The sequence below is a fragment of the Procambarus clarkii genome, chromosome 25, assembly GCF_040958095.1.
Source record: "Procambarus clarkii isolate CNS0578487 chromosome 25, FALCON_Pclarkii_2.0, whole genome shotgun sequence".
NCBI classification, from domain to species: domain Eukaryota; kingdom Metazoa; phylum Arthropoda; class Malacostraca; order Decapoda; family Cambaridae; genus Procambarus; species Procambarus clarkii.
The window spans coordinates 5,150,544-5,167,151 of NC_091174.1; the positions used below are offsets into that span (position 1 = coordinate 5,150,544).

Genomic DNA, 16,608 nt, shown 5'->3' on the forward strand with positions numbered 1-16,608 from the left:
TTACTTAAATGTTTATTACAAAAAGTTGCAAAAATTGAATTCAGCCAAATTTGGCATTGTATTTTTCGAAGATATTCGTGAATCTTAATTTGTTGCAATATAGGGCATAATAAAATTGGAAAAGAAAGAGGTGGTTTTGGTGTGACTGAAGATATGGAATTGGAATTCAATGTTATTTTAATTTTTAATGAGTATGTTAGTGTAAAAATGGAGGAAACTGCAGAAGGCCTTTTTTTGGCCAATGTAAGGCAACTGATATTATAGCTAACCAAACTTGCCCAAATAGATCTAATCCTACATTGAAACACTACAATTATCCTATGTCTTACTATATTACCAAATAATGTTTCGTAAATCAACAACCTTATTTCTAAATTAGTATTTACTTTATTAATCTAAATTTATTCAATTTACAGTATATCCATTGCTTTGTTTGTATTTTGTGTTTTTATATACAGTATTCTGTATCATTAATAACCTGCCATGTATATTACATACTGATGAATGTTGTGATGCTAGTTGTGGGATCTCCGAGCTGGCAAGATGATGACGGAGTTTGCACAGCACACAGGGCCGGTCAGTGACGTGGAATTTCATCCTCATGAATTTCTTCTGGCATCTGCTTCTCATGACCGGACTGTCAATTTCTGGGACCTGGAAAAATTCTCACTCGTGTCGGCTACTGATGCTGATACTGGGCCCATTAGGTTAGTGAATTTGCATTGAGCCAGTTTATATCAATACACTATGCCCATTCCTACATACCAAATAATAATTAACAGCAGTTCTGCCTTCCACAGTAACATTAAGAAAAATATTAATATACTGTAGTGTATATTAATATGCACTAGTGTATTTTTCTAGTTTATACTAGTGTATAATGTAGTGTATTTCCTGGATAATGGAAAACAGTTTTTCTGTAGAACTGTGCATATCCACTGTGTGGACATGCAGAGAATTTGGATGTAGTGTACAGTATATGGTGTCTCACTCATATAAGCACTTCATGCTTACCATCTCGGATACCATTGTTTGCCGAGCTTTGTGAACTGATAGTTTTTGTTATGACTTGCTTTTCACAGACAAAATAATCTTGTTTGGAGCTGGATCGGTATTATACAATGATTAATAATAGTATATTTTTTAAAATATATAATCTACAACTTCTAATAAAGATTTCCAATAAATATGAAACTTAGCCACTTGAGTTTGAAAGGACAGTAAGATTTAGTTTGCTCAATATTTTTCAAAGAGTAAGGATTACAATGCACTTTTTCAGATCACATAATGTTCTTACTTAGAGGTGTATTACAGTGTAGTTATTATTATATTCTGGTGCATTTAAGCATTCTTTGATTAGCTTTATCCCCCCTTGATAGTCACACTTACACTACAGTTACATTACGTTAGCTTTAACCTTGTGAGGAGCTGTTGATGTCTAAAAAAAACTTACATGTAGTTAATATTTACAAAATTGTTGCAAGTAAATGCATAGATAAAGGAAATCCTGTATTGTTAAAATTAAAAACTAATCATTTTTCCAAAATTTGATCATTGTTTTGCTTCAATTTTATGGTGTTTAAACCCTTTTTAAAATTCATGCCGTTGTAAGTACTGTATATAGTGATGAGTAACTCGGTTGCTGTTATAATGTAACAAAAATTGACTAGAGGTTGCCTTCTCTGACTACATTCAAATTATGTTTCAGAACAATTGCCTTCCACCCTGATGGGGATTGCGTGTATGCGGGATCCCCAGATGTCTTAAAAGTATATGGGTGGGAGCCTGCCCGTACCTTTGACACTGTTGCTATGGGTTGGGGCAAGATACAGGATATTGCCATTGCTCAAAACCAGCTGGTTAGTATTTACTGAAATGAGAATCTTCATGTATATGTAAACCTGGACACGTTAGGTTTACTAAATGTTTTATCTGAATATTGTGTTATTGTTCTCCTTTACAAAATGGTCCCGGTCTCTTTGGTCCCGATAATGTGATAGAGAATGTGTAGATAACTATACTGTGTTAAAGTAATATAACACTTTTTACTGTGTTAAAAGTAATATAATAAAAATATATTTTGTATATGAAGTTTTTTTTATTTTGGTGGAGAATAGTGTTTTATATTGAAATATTTATCTAGGGAGCATTTTGGAGTAGTGCCGGAATATATATGATGTCATATACAATACTGTATGTGGGAGTGATAACATTTCACCAATTTTTCAGATTGGTGCAGGCTTCCATGGTGTGCACGTCTCCCTATATGTGGTGGATTTGAAGCGTGTTCAGCCTTTTGGAGTTCCTCAGCACGATGTGCCATCAACTTTCAGATACGGTGCAGCTATACGCAAGAGTTTCAGCAAAGACAAAAGTTCGGGGAAAGCCACGTAAGATGCTGTTTAAATAATTTTAGTGTTTGTAATTGTTTATGCTTTATTAGAACTAAAAAATGGAGTAAATCACTGAATTTTCTCCAACATTGTTGATGACTACTATTTAATTTATAATGTTGCATTTCCCTTTGCATCATTAGTGGGTTGTGGGTCTACCTTTGAAAAATAAGCTTTAAGGGGTTGATTCCTGGGTAATATTGAAGATGAGAGTGAAATCCTATATGATTGAAAGTAGGTTTCTTGGTGAAATTTGTCCCTTGAGCATGGAAACAATATGGCAAGAAAAGTAACATCTTTAGATTTCCTTGGAAAACATTTTTAATGATGTTTGTAGATGAACACAAAATTAGGGTAAATAGTGGTACCTTGAGAAAAGTCATTGAGCATATTTAAAACAAAATTTGACCTGATAGTTGCTATGTTTACTCATACAGGGCAGAGTCCATGAAGACTGAAGAAGCTTCAGATACTGGGGGTGAAGAACCTCAGGAGGAAGACCCACCTCCAGAAATCACTAATCTTAATGATTACAATGGAATTTTTAAGACCCATAGGGAACGTAAGTCATATTTACTATTGTTGTAATTTTAGTTAGTTAAACAATGGGATTTCAGTGTTGACCAATAGCATTACATATGTTATTCAGTGTTTTTATTCATAGTTTTAAAATGTATATAGTGTTTAACATAATGGACTTATCCAAGATCTGAACTTTGATATAAATAACATTTAATAAAATCTGTTGAGAGTATTTTGAGCTTTTCATATTTTTTACTGTAATATCAAAGTCCCAAAATCTTTCAGTTGTATTGCTCCAATAACTGAAATCCCAAGGCCTTCCTGTGACATGTGTCTTCCAATGGCCTTGATTTATTTTCCATGCCAGTTTTTCTCAAATATTACATTGAACAATTCATGCTTGTGCTAATTTCAGACGAGTTGTGCCTTCCTACCTGTGTAATAGAACTTTAAATGTTGAAAACCTATCCTCATTACAATTGAGCATGTTGTTCCCTTCAAGTTGATTCAGTAGTAGATTCTGCATGTGTAGTTCCATCACAGTTCATTCACCGCCTCAGACAAATTCTTGAAGCCACCTAAAAGTGCTTGCACAACAATTTATTCACCTGAATGCCCATATTATTTTTGGTTTAATTTAAAAAAAAAGTCAGAAAGCACTCTGGAGAGCTTAAGATGATTTCTGATTTATAGTCTTGCTATTGCTTTTTCTCTGAAAATTATTGTGTGGCTTCTTGTTTTAATATTAATCATAACTGTTGTATTTATTGTGCTTCTATTACAGTACAGAGAACACCACCCCCGCCTGAGCCCAAACCCGCCATTAGCAATAACAATGGTAGGTATAGGGATCATAGTCTGCCCCCCCCCACTTTCAGCTACTGGGTAGCACAGTGTGCCCAGAACAGTACCCTGTGTACATATAAAGTCAGTCGGCATATCTAGATCACCACAACCACCCAGAGCTTCACATATGGTAAAGTTAAATAGACTTGTGATCCCATCCTCGTGCTGCCAGTTTTTGAGTAACTTGTGTAGGGACACATCGGAAGTCATTGTTAAGAAACATAGTGGTAAAAGTGCAAGTCTGCAATATATGTTTTTTTAGAAAAAAGTGATCTTTGTCTATTGTTTCAGAGTTACAGAAATATTGTTGGCGCATAGATATATTGTGAAGAATTCCTTTTAATCAAAATTTAATTGTTTAGCTTTCAAATTATTTTCAAACATTCTCAAGTTGTCAAGTATATAGTATACTGTACTGTATTTGAACCTTCATCATGATACTTAGAGGCCTCTTGTATAAAATATACAGCACTGCTAAGTACCTGACACTATCCTGGCAGAAGTTGTAATGAATTTTTTTTGTTAAGGTTTAACAGTTTTATTGTATTGCAAACTCTGTGTTTTATGTATTGTTTGATATAAAAGCCTTATATTAAGGTCTTCAAATATTGTAGTATGTGTGATGATTTTGTTTCTAAAACCCAGGCTTTATTATAGATTGTGTAATATTCTCCAGCTTTTAGTTTTCTTCAACACCATTTAAATGCTGTATAGAGGAATCAAATAAAAAACTAGGATGCTAGAAGTAAACAAGAAACTGTCCCAACTACCTTTTTTTTATTGTACTTTTCAACTCTCATGCTTTCTAAAGCAATATCCATTCTGGTCCTATAGGAGTGGATCATGACATACTGGGCAGTGTGATGTTCTGCACAAGTTCCACTTTCTGTAGATTTTTTCAAGTGTCAGCATTGGGGTCATAGTGTTGCTAATCATACTGTGGACTGATACTTTGCACTTGTTATGGTAGTACTTACATTACTGTATAGGAACACTTCTCATTAGTGCCTTGACTGGGCTACTTTCTCTGTTTCAGCTCGGTTAGCATTTTGGTAGCAAGTTCTTCCTATTAAAGTTTCAAATAAATCTGAAGATTCTCACTGCTTTGCTCCAGGACTGTGATTTTGTGCTGGTCTCTCCATTGTAGTTACTGATAAGAATAGAGAAACTATAGAATGCTTATTAGCCCATGTGAAGCAGTTCCTATTAATATTCAACCACGACTATTCATACTGTATATTAATCTGACCGTCTCTTTACTCCAGCCTCTTACCTCATTTTCTGTTCTTAAAACTTGCAACCCTGCTGAGTTTTACCCTTGATTTAGTTCCCTGTAGTCTTCTGTTGACACTTGCCTGCCTTAGGGATAATGTGCAGAGTTTGGGTTGGGAGGCTTTAGTGTTAAGTAGATGCTGCCACATGATAGCAGTTGGGAGCAGTGACCTAGTGTGTCATTAGGTTGTTAACTATGGTGCTGGTGGCCTCTTGAATGCTCAAGTTGTCTTGAAAGATTTTAAATTTAATGTAAATGCACTCTACATTTTGGGCTGGATTGAATAATCTCTGTTGTCTTGCAAGCATCAGTATGACCCGAGAGGGATACAGTACCCTGTAGTACGAAATGTTGTGCAACACTGATGTGAAATGTTGACCACCCATTATTGTATTAGATTCTACCCAGAAGTTGTAGTAAGATTTTGCCCTTAGGGACCATTTGGGTAAACAGCTCAAATATGGTCTCCATGTACTGTACACTCAAAACTTGATTTTTCCCATATGGTCTTACCAATTCCTCCCATTCTTCCTCTTGTTTAAGCAACATCACACACCTTGGCATTTTTAACTAAACATTTTTCTTGTTATGCTCATGTATCATTGATATTTATCTGTTTGTTATTGGGCTCCAAAAGATCACTGACATACTCCTTGTGTTCATCGGCCAAATCTCGACTTTTGTTCTATTGCCTCTTTCATTGCTAATACATTTCAGCCTGCAGCCATTGCTATCGATTTCCATGACTCCATATATACTTGCATCATTCTTGGTGCCTATTCATTTTATTACCATTCAAATCACTTTGTAGAATTATTCTTGAACTTCCTGGTAGCATGCCAATTTTACTCTAAAGTATGCTTAAAAATCTGTCTTGGTTCTAATATCACATGGAGCATTTGTAATTACAAAAATCACCTTTGCTATTTTGAATTTGATGTACATGCACAAATACTTTGAATTTGGAAAGTCATTATTTACCGCATTCTCTCTTCGTTCACTAAAAGGCATACTTCTTTCTTCTTATGTATTTTTTATATACTGTACAGTATAGTATTGAAATACAAGATTATTGTTTCTACTGGCTTGCTTCCCTTCATAAACTATTGCCTTGGACTGAGGGTTTGTGTAGTCATGGTACATTGTTGTGTGCTGGTTAATATTGATGTAAATTTCAAATAATATTTTATTATTTAATTCCAGTGGGTTTACGGTTCTGATGTTTGTTTTATTAGCATGAATGACTATCAGTAAAAATGCATTTAAAATTTTCATTTTATAAAATAATTGAATACCTATTGAGCTTTAACAATTTTAAAGTTTTTCAAGGTATTATGTAAGTTATGGGCATTTCTTAGTGTAAATATGTGTTACATTTGTTTGCATTTTATAATTGCTACAGATCCCATGGTGCCTCAAGTAATGACCAATCCAGATGTAATACGACCAGAACCTCTGAGACATAGTCCACCTACTGCAGCCAGGCCCACCACTCCAGACACCACTCGAAGAGGCTCCTCTCAAAATATTTCACACCTTCCTCGGCCCATTGCCACTCCCAGGGAGAGTGTGACGCCCAGGTTGGTATCCTTTTGTCTCCGGGTAGTTTTACTTCCTTACAAAGTGGCATGTGCAAATCTCCAAATAAATGGCACTCAATTGTTTGACGACACAGAATAATTTTTATGTTGCTCATTATTAATTTCATTGTACTGTGGGAGTGTCTAGTTTTGTATCTATGATGAAAGATTCAAACGAGCATTCCCTGAAGGCTTTTAGCACCTGCCACTGCTGTTCTTTTTCTTAAAAGCTTGTAAGTCACCCAATTTTCTTGCCATTCTGTTTTTAGCTTTTGCTTTTTCACTCGTTTTTTTGCCTAACACAGATGTTCAAAATATTTCAATCCGTCTGCTGATTCCAGTTCTGTTCTGTTTTAACAAAAATTTGTTTAACCTTCAAATATTATACAACTCTATCCTTTTATGTATTATGTGATCACCTAGTTTTCCACTTTTATGGGAAAGGATCAGTGAGAAGATTGTAAACCAATAAACAATAAAGTAAAAGGTTAAATTTACTTTATTCATTAATGCCCATCTCATCCCTGGACTACCAGAGTCCAACTTGTTCCTTACCACTTGTCATTCATTGTTCACCTTCACTCCCTGCATCTGTCTCACACACTTACCATAGCATCCCATATTATTGGTATTCCTCTCCTCCTCTCTTAATCGCTTGAATACAGTCTTTACCAGTCTGTCATCTTCCATTCATTAAGCAATACCAAACCATCTATCAAAATCTCATTAATCATAAGATGTGAGAACATTTGTACTCCATATTTTTATCAATTATATACCTTACTCTACAGTATTTGTTCTCTTAACATTACACATGCTTTTCATACTGTCCATTTTATACAGATATACTTCTGTGAATCTTAAATTTTTATGCTCGTGTCACACAACTTTTATGCATGCCCTACTTCCTTAATTTTAGGTTTGTCGTCTTCTTTTAACAATTTTAGATCACTTAACTTACTCTTATATTAGCATTGTTTTGTTGTGTCTTCCACACACAGCCATTGTAGCATCTTCTATTGTGTTATTATAACACCACTCTATTTTATACCATCATGGTGCTTTCACCTCATTCTGTGCCATCATGGTGCCTTTACCTCATTCTGTCCCATCATGGTGTGTTCATTCACCTTTGCCCCATTCTGTCAGTTAATGGCACTTTCACCCCATTCTGTGTCATTGTTGACAACTTCACCAGACTCATTTTCTCACATTAAATATACTTAACAGCCAAATTGACAATGAACAGTCCTACCTTCTCCACACTGAATTCATAGTTTATCACTAACTGGCAGCTAGTGTATATTACTATATAGTTTACCATGATAAAGAAAGGGACACCTTTGGAGAAATGCTCATATCTCTCTAATTTTGACTTGGGTAAATACAGTCTTGTCTTGTGGTCAATCGATTTATGAAGTTAGAGATTCATTCAAATCGGCTAATTTCCTTTATACTTTATCTTAAATATAAACAATTTTTTTTTAATATACTGTACCACTATACACTTACTTTTTTCTATAATATGCAATTTAGACATTTGTTTGTTTAGCATCATTAAAGTTTAATTTCTTTATATTTGTATTACATTCACCTGCATAGCAGATTATATTATGGTATGGTGTTCACTTGTTTGCCTCACTTTTAATAAACTTTTTGCAGTTTTTTATTCTTCTTTTTGCTTAGTTTTAAAGACTTAAAAGTTTGTTTTGCACACTCCAGCAGTTCCCATTCTCTCAATTGTTGCTGGGGTTTAGAGGATGCTATTTTATTATTGTTATGCCCATAGATATGATAATGGTAACCAGCCACAGACGCCCCCCTCAAACCCCACCAGTTTCCCAAGTGTCTTTGAAAGACGAGGCTCTACTCAGGAGCAGTCTGCGGGTGTGTCTTCTCACAGGTAATGCAGTATTGTAGGAATTGTATTATTTGTCCCCGTTTTAATTGTATCTTGCACATCTGTGCATCCAAATAAGGTACATGTGTTTTCATTTAAACTTCTTGTTGTTTCACATCAGCTTTGAGTCTCATATGCTGTTTATCTCTCATCTTGATTTACATCATAAAGTCTCATCAGCTCTGTTTTTAAATATGCACTAATTGTATGCACAAACTCTAACCCAATTAGGGACTACACATTAAGTGGCAGTGCCAGTCCCAACATGAGTCAACCCTACAGAGCACGTGCTGTGTCGGAGAGCAGAAGAGACCCGAGAGAATCGTCCAGTGCCCCATATGAAGCTGAAGGCAACAGGTAGGTTCTGTATATTTGTACTTGGACAATCACTATATACAGTGCTCAAATGTTGTGATGGATTTGTGTATGTGTAATATATTGCTTCTATTATATGGACTAAATTTTTTTTTTTAATGAGCAAATGGATCCTTGGTTTTATTTTCTCCGTCTCTCTTTGTCATTTATATTTAAATGCTAAATGTGCTGATTTATTTCATCGTAGTATTAAAGAAATGGATATGTGTACTTTCCATAGGTAGATTTGTTAGTGTTGGCTTAATTAACATATTGACTTTCATAGTTGTCTTCTGCATAATTAAGGAACTTTTAACATGATTAATGTACTTAAGGTTTTAAAATGTCTTAGGTGAGGTAATGTGCCAAATAATGCTGGAGAAAGGATTCTGTAACCATATGGCAACAGCAATTGGTAGTCAGATTTAATTTAATTCTGTATTTGTATGACTTCTGTTTATATATGTATTATGAAAGTTTTATAAATTTATTGTTATTCTCCCTCAGATACCACATTCGACATAGTCCATCAGAGCCACATTTGGTGAGACAGTCATCTTCTCCAGGTCCTCCATCAAGCTCCCCAGCTTATCATGACTCGGCTCCAAGCTTACCACAGTTGGCTCGACCAGATCTCACTAATCTAAGTCGCACTCAGGCATCATCTAAGCCAGACCTCACGTCTCACTCCAGGCCAATTGATCGGCCAACCCTAGTCAGGGCACTGCCACGTCCTCATGTATCACAGAGCTCGGAAGTATTGTTCATGGGCACACCCAAGCCAAGCAGTCCTGATATATCATACATGGGCTCGATGAAGGAACCACCTGATTATGGTTATCGTCAAGATGGCTTGAAGGAAATTGATTATTCATCTTCCTTTTCAAGTATACCTCCTGATAAGAGTATTAACTTTGATGACTTTCTACCAGTAAGTTTGAACATTTGCTGGTCATGTTGTTGATTTTCCTGAAGTATTGTAGTTCATCATCTGTGTAAAAATCCAACAGTTTATAATATATCTAGTTGATGCCTTTGTTAACATTATTCATATATCACTTATGCATCATTTTTAATATATTTTAACCAAACAAATGTAAAATTAAATTTAAAATTAACACATTGAGATTTTGAAGCTCTTTGTTGTGAGAGAGCTGACTTTGAGGTGAAGCTTCCTACATATACATCTATGTACCAGAATGTTCACATTTTGACATTCAGTAAATGTATATTAGTGGGTATACTTTTGTTTTTAAAAATATTAATAATATTTGTGTTGTAAGATGTCCCTGACATAGGCACTGGGATTCAATAACTGCTGCCTATGATAGAAACTATAATTTAGGATAAATGTAATTACGGTATTTGTCTTACCTAGCATAAAGTATTTTTCATATTTTGACGAAAATATTTTTCATGTCAGATACAATCCAGATATTGATTTTAAAAAAATTCTTTTAACAGAACAAACTGAGTAGCTTGGGCTTGGATGGAAGTACTGGTAGAAATGGCCTAACAGGCATTGCAGGGACTGAAATGTCTGAACAGGAAGTGCTATCTAGCATCATGCGTGGTCACTCATCCATGATGTCTGTCATTAGTGCTCGGTCTAGAGGCCTGCAAATTACGCACAAGCTGTGGCAGAGTAAGGATCTCAAGACAGCTGTCGACCATGCTCTCAACACAAGTGATCAGGCACTTCTCGTCGATCTTTTAGGCATCATTAACCTTAGACCGTAAGTTAATCATTGTATCAATATTTAATTCCAGTTTATTATAAATCATAGTTTCCTATCTTGGTTCTTCTGAGTATTAGAAAATAGAAAATAAAATTTTATTTGAAATAGGTATAATTATGGGTCCTATCAATATAGTGTAGTTAACCTAATAATTTTGAGACTTTAATAGATATGCTTATTTATGTTGTGTTGTGCAGGTCAATATGGAATCTGGACCTCTTGACGGCTCTGCTTCCGCCTGTCAGTTTGCTTTTGCAAAGTAAATATGAAACGTGAGTAAACTGATTTTTAGTTAAACAATTTTACTGAAATATAAATATTATGGAAACTTAATGCTGTATTTTATTTAGTACCATGTGACTTGGTAGCTCATTTAAATAAAATGAGCTACCAGATCACAGCTGTTTATTGTTGCCTCTCTGCAGATGATGAAAAGTCTCGGACATATATGATATATTCAATATATGACATTGATATATTTGCATAGCTTTTGTGAAAGTTGCTAAATACTTACAATAAACTTTCAGATATGTTACTTGTGGTTGCAATGCCTTGAAACTGATGATCAAGAATTTTGCAGTCATGATAAAATCAAACATGTCTGGTCCCATACACAGTGTTGGGGTTGACATATCGAGAGAAGAACGGTAAGTCATAATACAGTAATCTTAGTTGTGTTTGAAATGATAAAATACTCGACCTGTATAGTAGAAGCTGCCTCTGTGTGGGCTCCATTTCACGACTGCAAAGTCTTTGCAATGGATGCATTGCATTTTGCCTTGTCTACAATCTGTTTCCTCCAGTCAAGATGCTTTTGCCTATTCCTTTGAAGCTGAGAGGTTCAGGATTTTGCTTGCTTTCCCTGGCTGGTCTAACCCTGATTTTAGACCCTACTTTTCTTGAGCTCTAACTTGGCCTTGTTCCCAGTCCTCAGTATTAACAGCAGAGCTTGAAAATATTAGTTTGTATGTGTATGTATTTTATAGAGGAGGTTGGTTTTGCCGTCTATTTGAAGAGCTAATGATAATTATTCTAATTTGAATAGCTGGTCTGTCAGATTTTAGGAATCTTCTCTTGCTTCTGTCGGTTTTCTTTTTTTTATTCATTGCCATGCATCATTGCTCATTTGGTCATTTGGATTCTACAGATGAGCAGCTCATGTCTTATTTAGGGCTCTTCTGCAATTCTGTTTAAGCTTTGTTTCAACCTAAATCTCTGACCCTGCCATCATGAGTTTATACGGCATTTGTCCACGTCTAATCCTTCCCAAGCACAGTTGGAGCCCACCTAATCTCTCAATACAATGCTGGCTGGATTCCTTATGCTTAGCTGGGTTTAGAACTTCTGTCTTTGATGCCCTCCTTCAAGATTTTGTTTTCACACTTACTCTGGTCTCTTGGGCTGTTAACTTTTGCTGTTATCCACTCTGTTGGCTTCATGTTCTTTGGTCATGGAAATGCCTTTTGCATTTCTATCTTAACTGCAAATTCTTGATTAAAATATAAAGCTGATTCTTCCTAAAGGAACCCTATTGTTGTTCAGGCTGGGTTTTAGACCTTGTGGCCATTGTGCTCTATATACGGTTGTGGCTTTTTACCAGTATTTCCTCACTTTTCCGCTGACACAGGTTGTCCTTCCATAACCCAAGCTGTACTAAGGGAATTTTTTTTTAAATTTGTAGTGTGGTAAGTTTCATTAAATTGGAGATATAGCCTTATGCACATGATCTGAAAATATTCATTATTTAAGTGTTCTGTTTCAGCATCTGAGTTTGAGATTCTTGTCTAACCTTATATTGTGGTCATCTTCACAAGACTTCTCGACTGTTCTGTGGGTTTGTTGTGCTCTCTTTTGAGATAGGGTTACCTTCTGGTGGGAAATTTGGATGGCCAGATGCAAGGCTGGGAAGAATGCGAGGAGTTTTGAGTTTGGGAACCCTGCATTAGTATTGGTGCTGCTGCTACCTATGAGCAATGCCAACTGTGGTTTGTGAGGACGAGATGGCTGGCCAGTTGGCAGTTAGCAAGAGTTCTATGTAGCTGTCCCCGTGAAATAGTTTGGAATGGCCTCAAATCTTTATGGGTGTATTTTCTGAAGGTCATTTTGAACAAGATTAAAGAAGTACTCCTTTGCATCTCAAGCTCCAGTATATCCTGGCAGGAATGCTTAAGATCTGTGCAGCATTAGTGCAGATTTTTGGCCAGCTATGAGTGACTAGGAAAATTTCCAATGGGACCATCAAGAACCATGCTCTAGTGAGCAACTGAGTTTACTACTCAATAAGGTGATTTTCGTTTTCACTTAAGCATTATTTCCTAGCATTCATTTTCATTCTTTGTCACACATGTACATTTTGTATTGAATAAGACTGATTACATAAATATTTTCCACCTATAGCAGAGAAAAAGTGTAAATTTACTTATTCTGATTGTTGGATTAATATTGGTATACAAAACATGATATTGCTGACCTCAAACAAGGGTAGCTGACAGTAAGAATGATAAATGATTAAATGTGACAGATATATATTTATGCCATATTAATTTGCACATTTTGTCCTCAGGTATAACAAATGCATTGAGTGCTACAATCACATGATGTCAATTCGAGCTTTCCTTCTCAAGCGACAAACAGTTCCTGGAAAATTAGGACCCATGTATCGTGAATTGGTCATCCTCATGCAAGCCTTTGAGTAGTGCCAACCTTTTTTGTGTAGTCATTGTGAAAAATTCTTGAAAATAAATGAAATAATTGGAATTTAAACAAAAAATATAAATTCATATAAATGATGAAAATGAACAAGGAACAAAAATATGGTGTATTATTAAAAATATAGCTTAACATTTTCTACTTTTATGGAAAGAATGGTCAGGAAATAGGGTGTTAGCCATATTTAAATTTACCTGATTTTTCACCATGAAGTTCGGGTGACAATGAAGGACTGGTAATTATTTCATAGTAATGAGGAAATTGTAGCACCTGATTTCGAAATTCAGATAAAACACTGATGCAGTTGCTGCTCAGAGCGCATCTCTTATTTACAGGCATTTTTATCAAGCACTTTATATATGAATATAGGTGCTTTAAATTTAATTACTGCTTCTATATAGTGAAGATTAATGATTATATGAAAATGGATTGCAATGAGCAGTAGTTTAATTTGTGATCATTAAGCTAACATTATGATGGGAATTACCTATGTATATTAATCTCAAATGGCTGGATGGCTCGTGTTAATTGCCTCCTGCACATAGCCAAGGAAGTGAATTACAACAGTTATTAATATAAACTTTGTGCCTTCTCATTTATTACTCCTCTCTGCCCTAATGTGATAGTGCAGAACAGTAGTCATATGCAGTACCAAGGTATTCTTAACAAGTCGGAAACATTTCCAGACGTTAATACGTTTTTCTTTGAATTCTCAAACAAGTGTGGTAGTGAGATACTTGTAATATTGATGGGATGGTATATTATCATTCTGTACTATGTGATTATAAGAGACTTTTGTTGTTGCTAGGTTAGCAGATTTTGAGCTTTAGGTTTACATTTTATAATGTGAAGTGGATACTACTAAAGGTTCACATTCCCAGAGCCAGGCAGATGTCTTTTGTTACTTGTGACGTACACACAGCCGATCACTTTCTTTGTTTATGCAGTACCAAGTCTTTTCCTTGTCAGGAGATCTGACTGCTTAGTGAGAAGCACTGTGGGGAAAAATTGCTTTTATTTTATTGCAAATCAAATTCAAAATTTGTATTACTTTTATCCTAATGGCAGAAGCCAGTTGCAATAGCATACTTGTAACATAATGCCCTTAACTGGACATAGAGGCTGTATAACAGAGTTATCAGTGACGGATTTTGGGGTTATCAATACCATTCAAATGTACTAGCTAATGATATATCAGCCGGTAATTCACCAGTATCTCAGGTCATGATGAATGAGTAGTTTTTACTTGGTGTTGTAATCAGGAATTGAACCTTCCTTGTAACATATCCCAGACCCTAATAGATGTAATGGTGACATAAGGAGGACCAAGCTTGGTTGCTCCTCTTTCTGGATTTACATTACCTGCCTTGCATTCTAGTCTCGGCCATAATTTCTCAGACTAATGAGCATAAGCAAAAATCCACCAGCCAGGCTTTGTGCATTCCATTTTATTTAATTTTTATTTTTATTTTGACCATACTCTATAATCTCATTGTTGCTCAACTATTTGAGGTTATGTGTTGGTGCACTCTTGCCCTATAAAGTAAATAGGGTTAGTCCCAAACACAAAAGCTGGAGTTTTTGTTAAAATGCCTGGAGATTAACAAATCAAAGGTAACACCATTAATTTGGTAATGTTAACCTGCAAAAAACAATGTGTAAAAATGTTTTTTTTTTTTTACCTCAAGGAAAATAATCTTCAGGTAGTTTTAACTAAATATCTGCATAAAAATGATTCACATGTACAGGGAAGTAATCTTGATCAAAGTGGTGTAAAAGTATCATTGTGCGTGCGCCAGACCTGGGCTTTATTAAAGGTGTATGTTATGCTCGCTTTTGGCCATTTAATGACGCAATCAGCAGTTGTGTGCCTTGGAGGGTTTTATAATACTTACTGTTTTATATATACATATATATATTGTAAATTAGTGACTGTTCCTGGCTAGGTTCCTGATTGTCAAGGCATTCATATAAAGAATTACCTCTTGAAAATAGAGGTTGAAAAATAGCCATTTCTTTACAGTTTGTCAGTAATTTGACTGATAATTTTGTCTACTTTGCAGAAATTTTACATTGTAATAATGATTTTTTTAATTAATCAAAACCTCTATATAAAGTAAATAGTGTCTTTTGACAAGAAAATATTGGAATATAAATACATTATCTTTCAAACTGCACTTTAGAGAAATATGAATAAATAGTCACATTGTTCACTACAGGTAACCTGAATTCCATCCATCTTCTGAAAGTGTGTACAAACCCTCCAGTCAACCCTAAACTGGAGACTGTGTGACTGCTGATCATGCTTGTGTACCAACTAAGGTGTCTGATTAAATATAAAACATAACTTACACCCATTCCAAAGTTAACACTTTTTTTTTTTTTAACCAAGTTAGCATAAGTTTTTTTTAACATTAGTGAAGGCTGTGTTTAGGGTCATTTAGTGGTTCAAACTACCCTTTTCTGTTGTATGATTGTATTTTGATCAGTGCTTCAACTTTGGATACATGTGGTAGAAAATGCCTCACTATTGGTGCTCACAGTAACCTTTAACTAACTAGATCTCAAAATAATGTTTTGTTTGCCTCGAAGATCATCTGTGGTCTGCTTCCTAATATTTACTCTTTGAATGATGGCCTAACAGGACTTGTAAAGTTATGTTAATTGGTTTTCAATGTAAAGGAAGCTTGTCATATTTCAGAAAGTAGTAAATGTTATTTGAATAATATGACAATAATAGTGGTTTATTTTAGTCTTTCAAAAGTTGTAACAGGTCATCCTGCTTTGTTATATTGATGTGACAAATTACGGAAGAAGTATTTATACTGTAAATAGTTAATATGGTGTACATAATTTGTGATAATAAAAATATTGTTAATTTATAACCTGCTTTTCATACCCTTTGCAGTTATTTCCATTAGATTATTCTTCCAGGCTTTGTTCCATCTTCTGAGAAGTAATTAACCTCTGGGATTAGTACCTAAGTAATTATTATTAAAAAAAAAAATGCACCATACTGGGGAAAGACTGTAGCACCAACAGTGTTGTTAGATATTCAAAAGTTGCTAAATATCACTTGAGGATGGCAACATGAGAACAAAAGCACATAAAGCAAGTGATATCAAAGGTGTCAGATTCACTAAGAATTCTATTAAGGGATAAATAGCCTTGAGGGACAGCTGGGAAACAAGACGCACAAATATCTAAAAAATCGAGACACTCGACAAGGAGACACAAGACTGTAAGACGGACAATAAGGAGCAGGGCGGCGTTGCATCAAGTATTTGCGAGT

The 16,608-nt window shown here is 35.1% G+C and overlaps 1 protein-coding gene across 5 annotated transcripts in view; it reads left to right on the forward strand.

The window, feature by feature from the left end:
* The window catches only part of LOC123756380 (katanin p80 WD40 repeat-containing subunit B1), a 126,471-nt gene extending 110,270 nt beyond the window's left edge, over positions 1–16,201 (forward strand). For 3 of the 5 annotated variants that reach the window (XM_045739490.2, XM_045739486.2, XM_045739487.2), the window contains 13 exons: positions 520–707; positions 1,709–1,859; positions 2,230–2,390; positions 2,831–2,955; positions 3,700–3,753; positions 6,437–6,614; positions 8,404–8,517; positions 8,746–8,871; positions 9,376–9,799; positions 10,333–10,604; positions 10,805–10,879; positions 11,135–11,254; positions 13,171–16,201. In XM_045739490.2, the coding sequence (XP_045595446.1) occupies positions 520–707; positions 1,709–1,859; positions 2,230–2,390; positions 2,831–2,955; positions 3,700–3,753; positions 6,437–6,614; positions 8,404–8,517; positions 8,746–8,871; positions 9,376–9,799; positions 10,333–10,604; positions 10,805–10,879; positions 11,135–11,254; positions 13,171–13,303 (2,121 nt within the window). In that variant the 3' untranslated portion in view covers positions 13,304–16,201. The remainder of the gene's footprint in view (positions 1–519; positions 708–1,708; positions 1,860–2,229; positions 2,391–2,830; positions 2,956–3,699; positions 3,754–6,436; positions 6,615–8,403; positions 8,518–8,745; positions 8,872–9,375; positions 9,800–10,332; positions 10,605–10,804; positions 10,880–11,134; positions 11,255–13,170) is intronic. The other 2 variants (XM_069331200.1, XM_045739488.2) reach the window with 1 other exon arrangement.
* Positions 16,202–16,608: the final 407 nt, after the last annotated feature.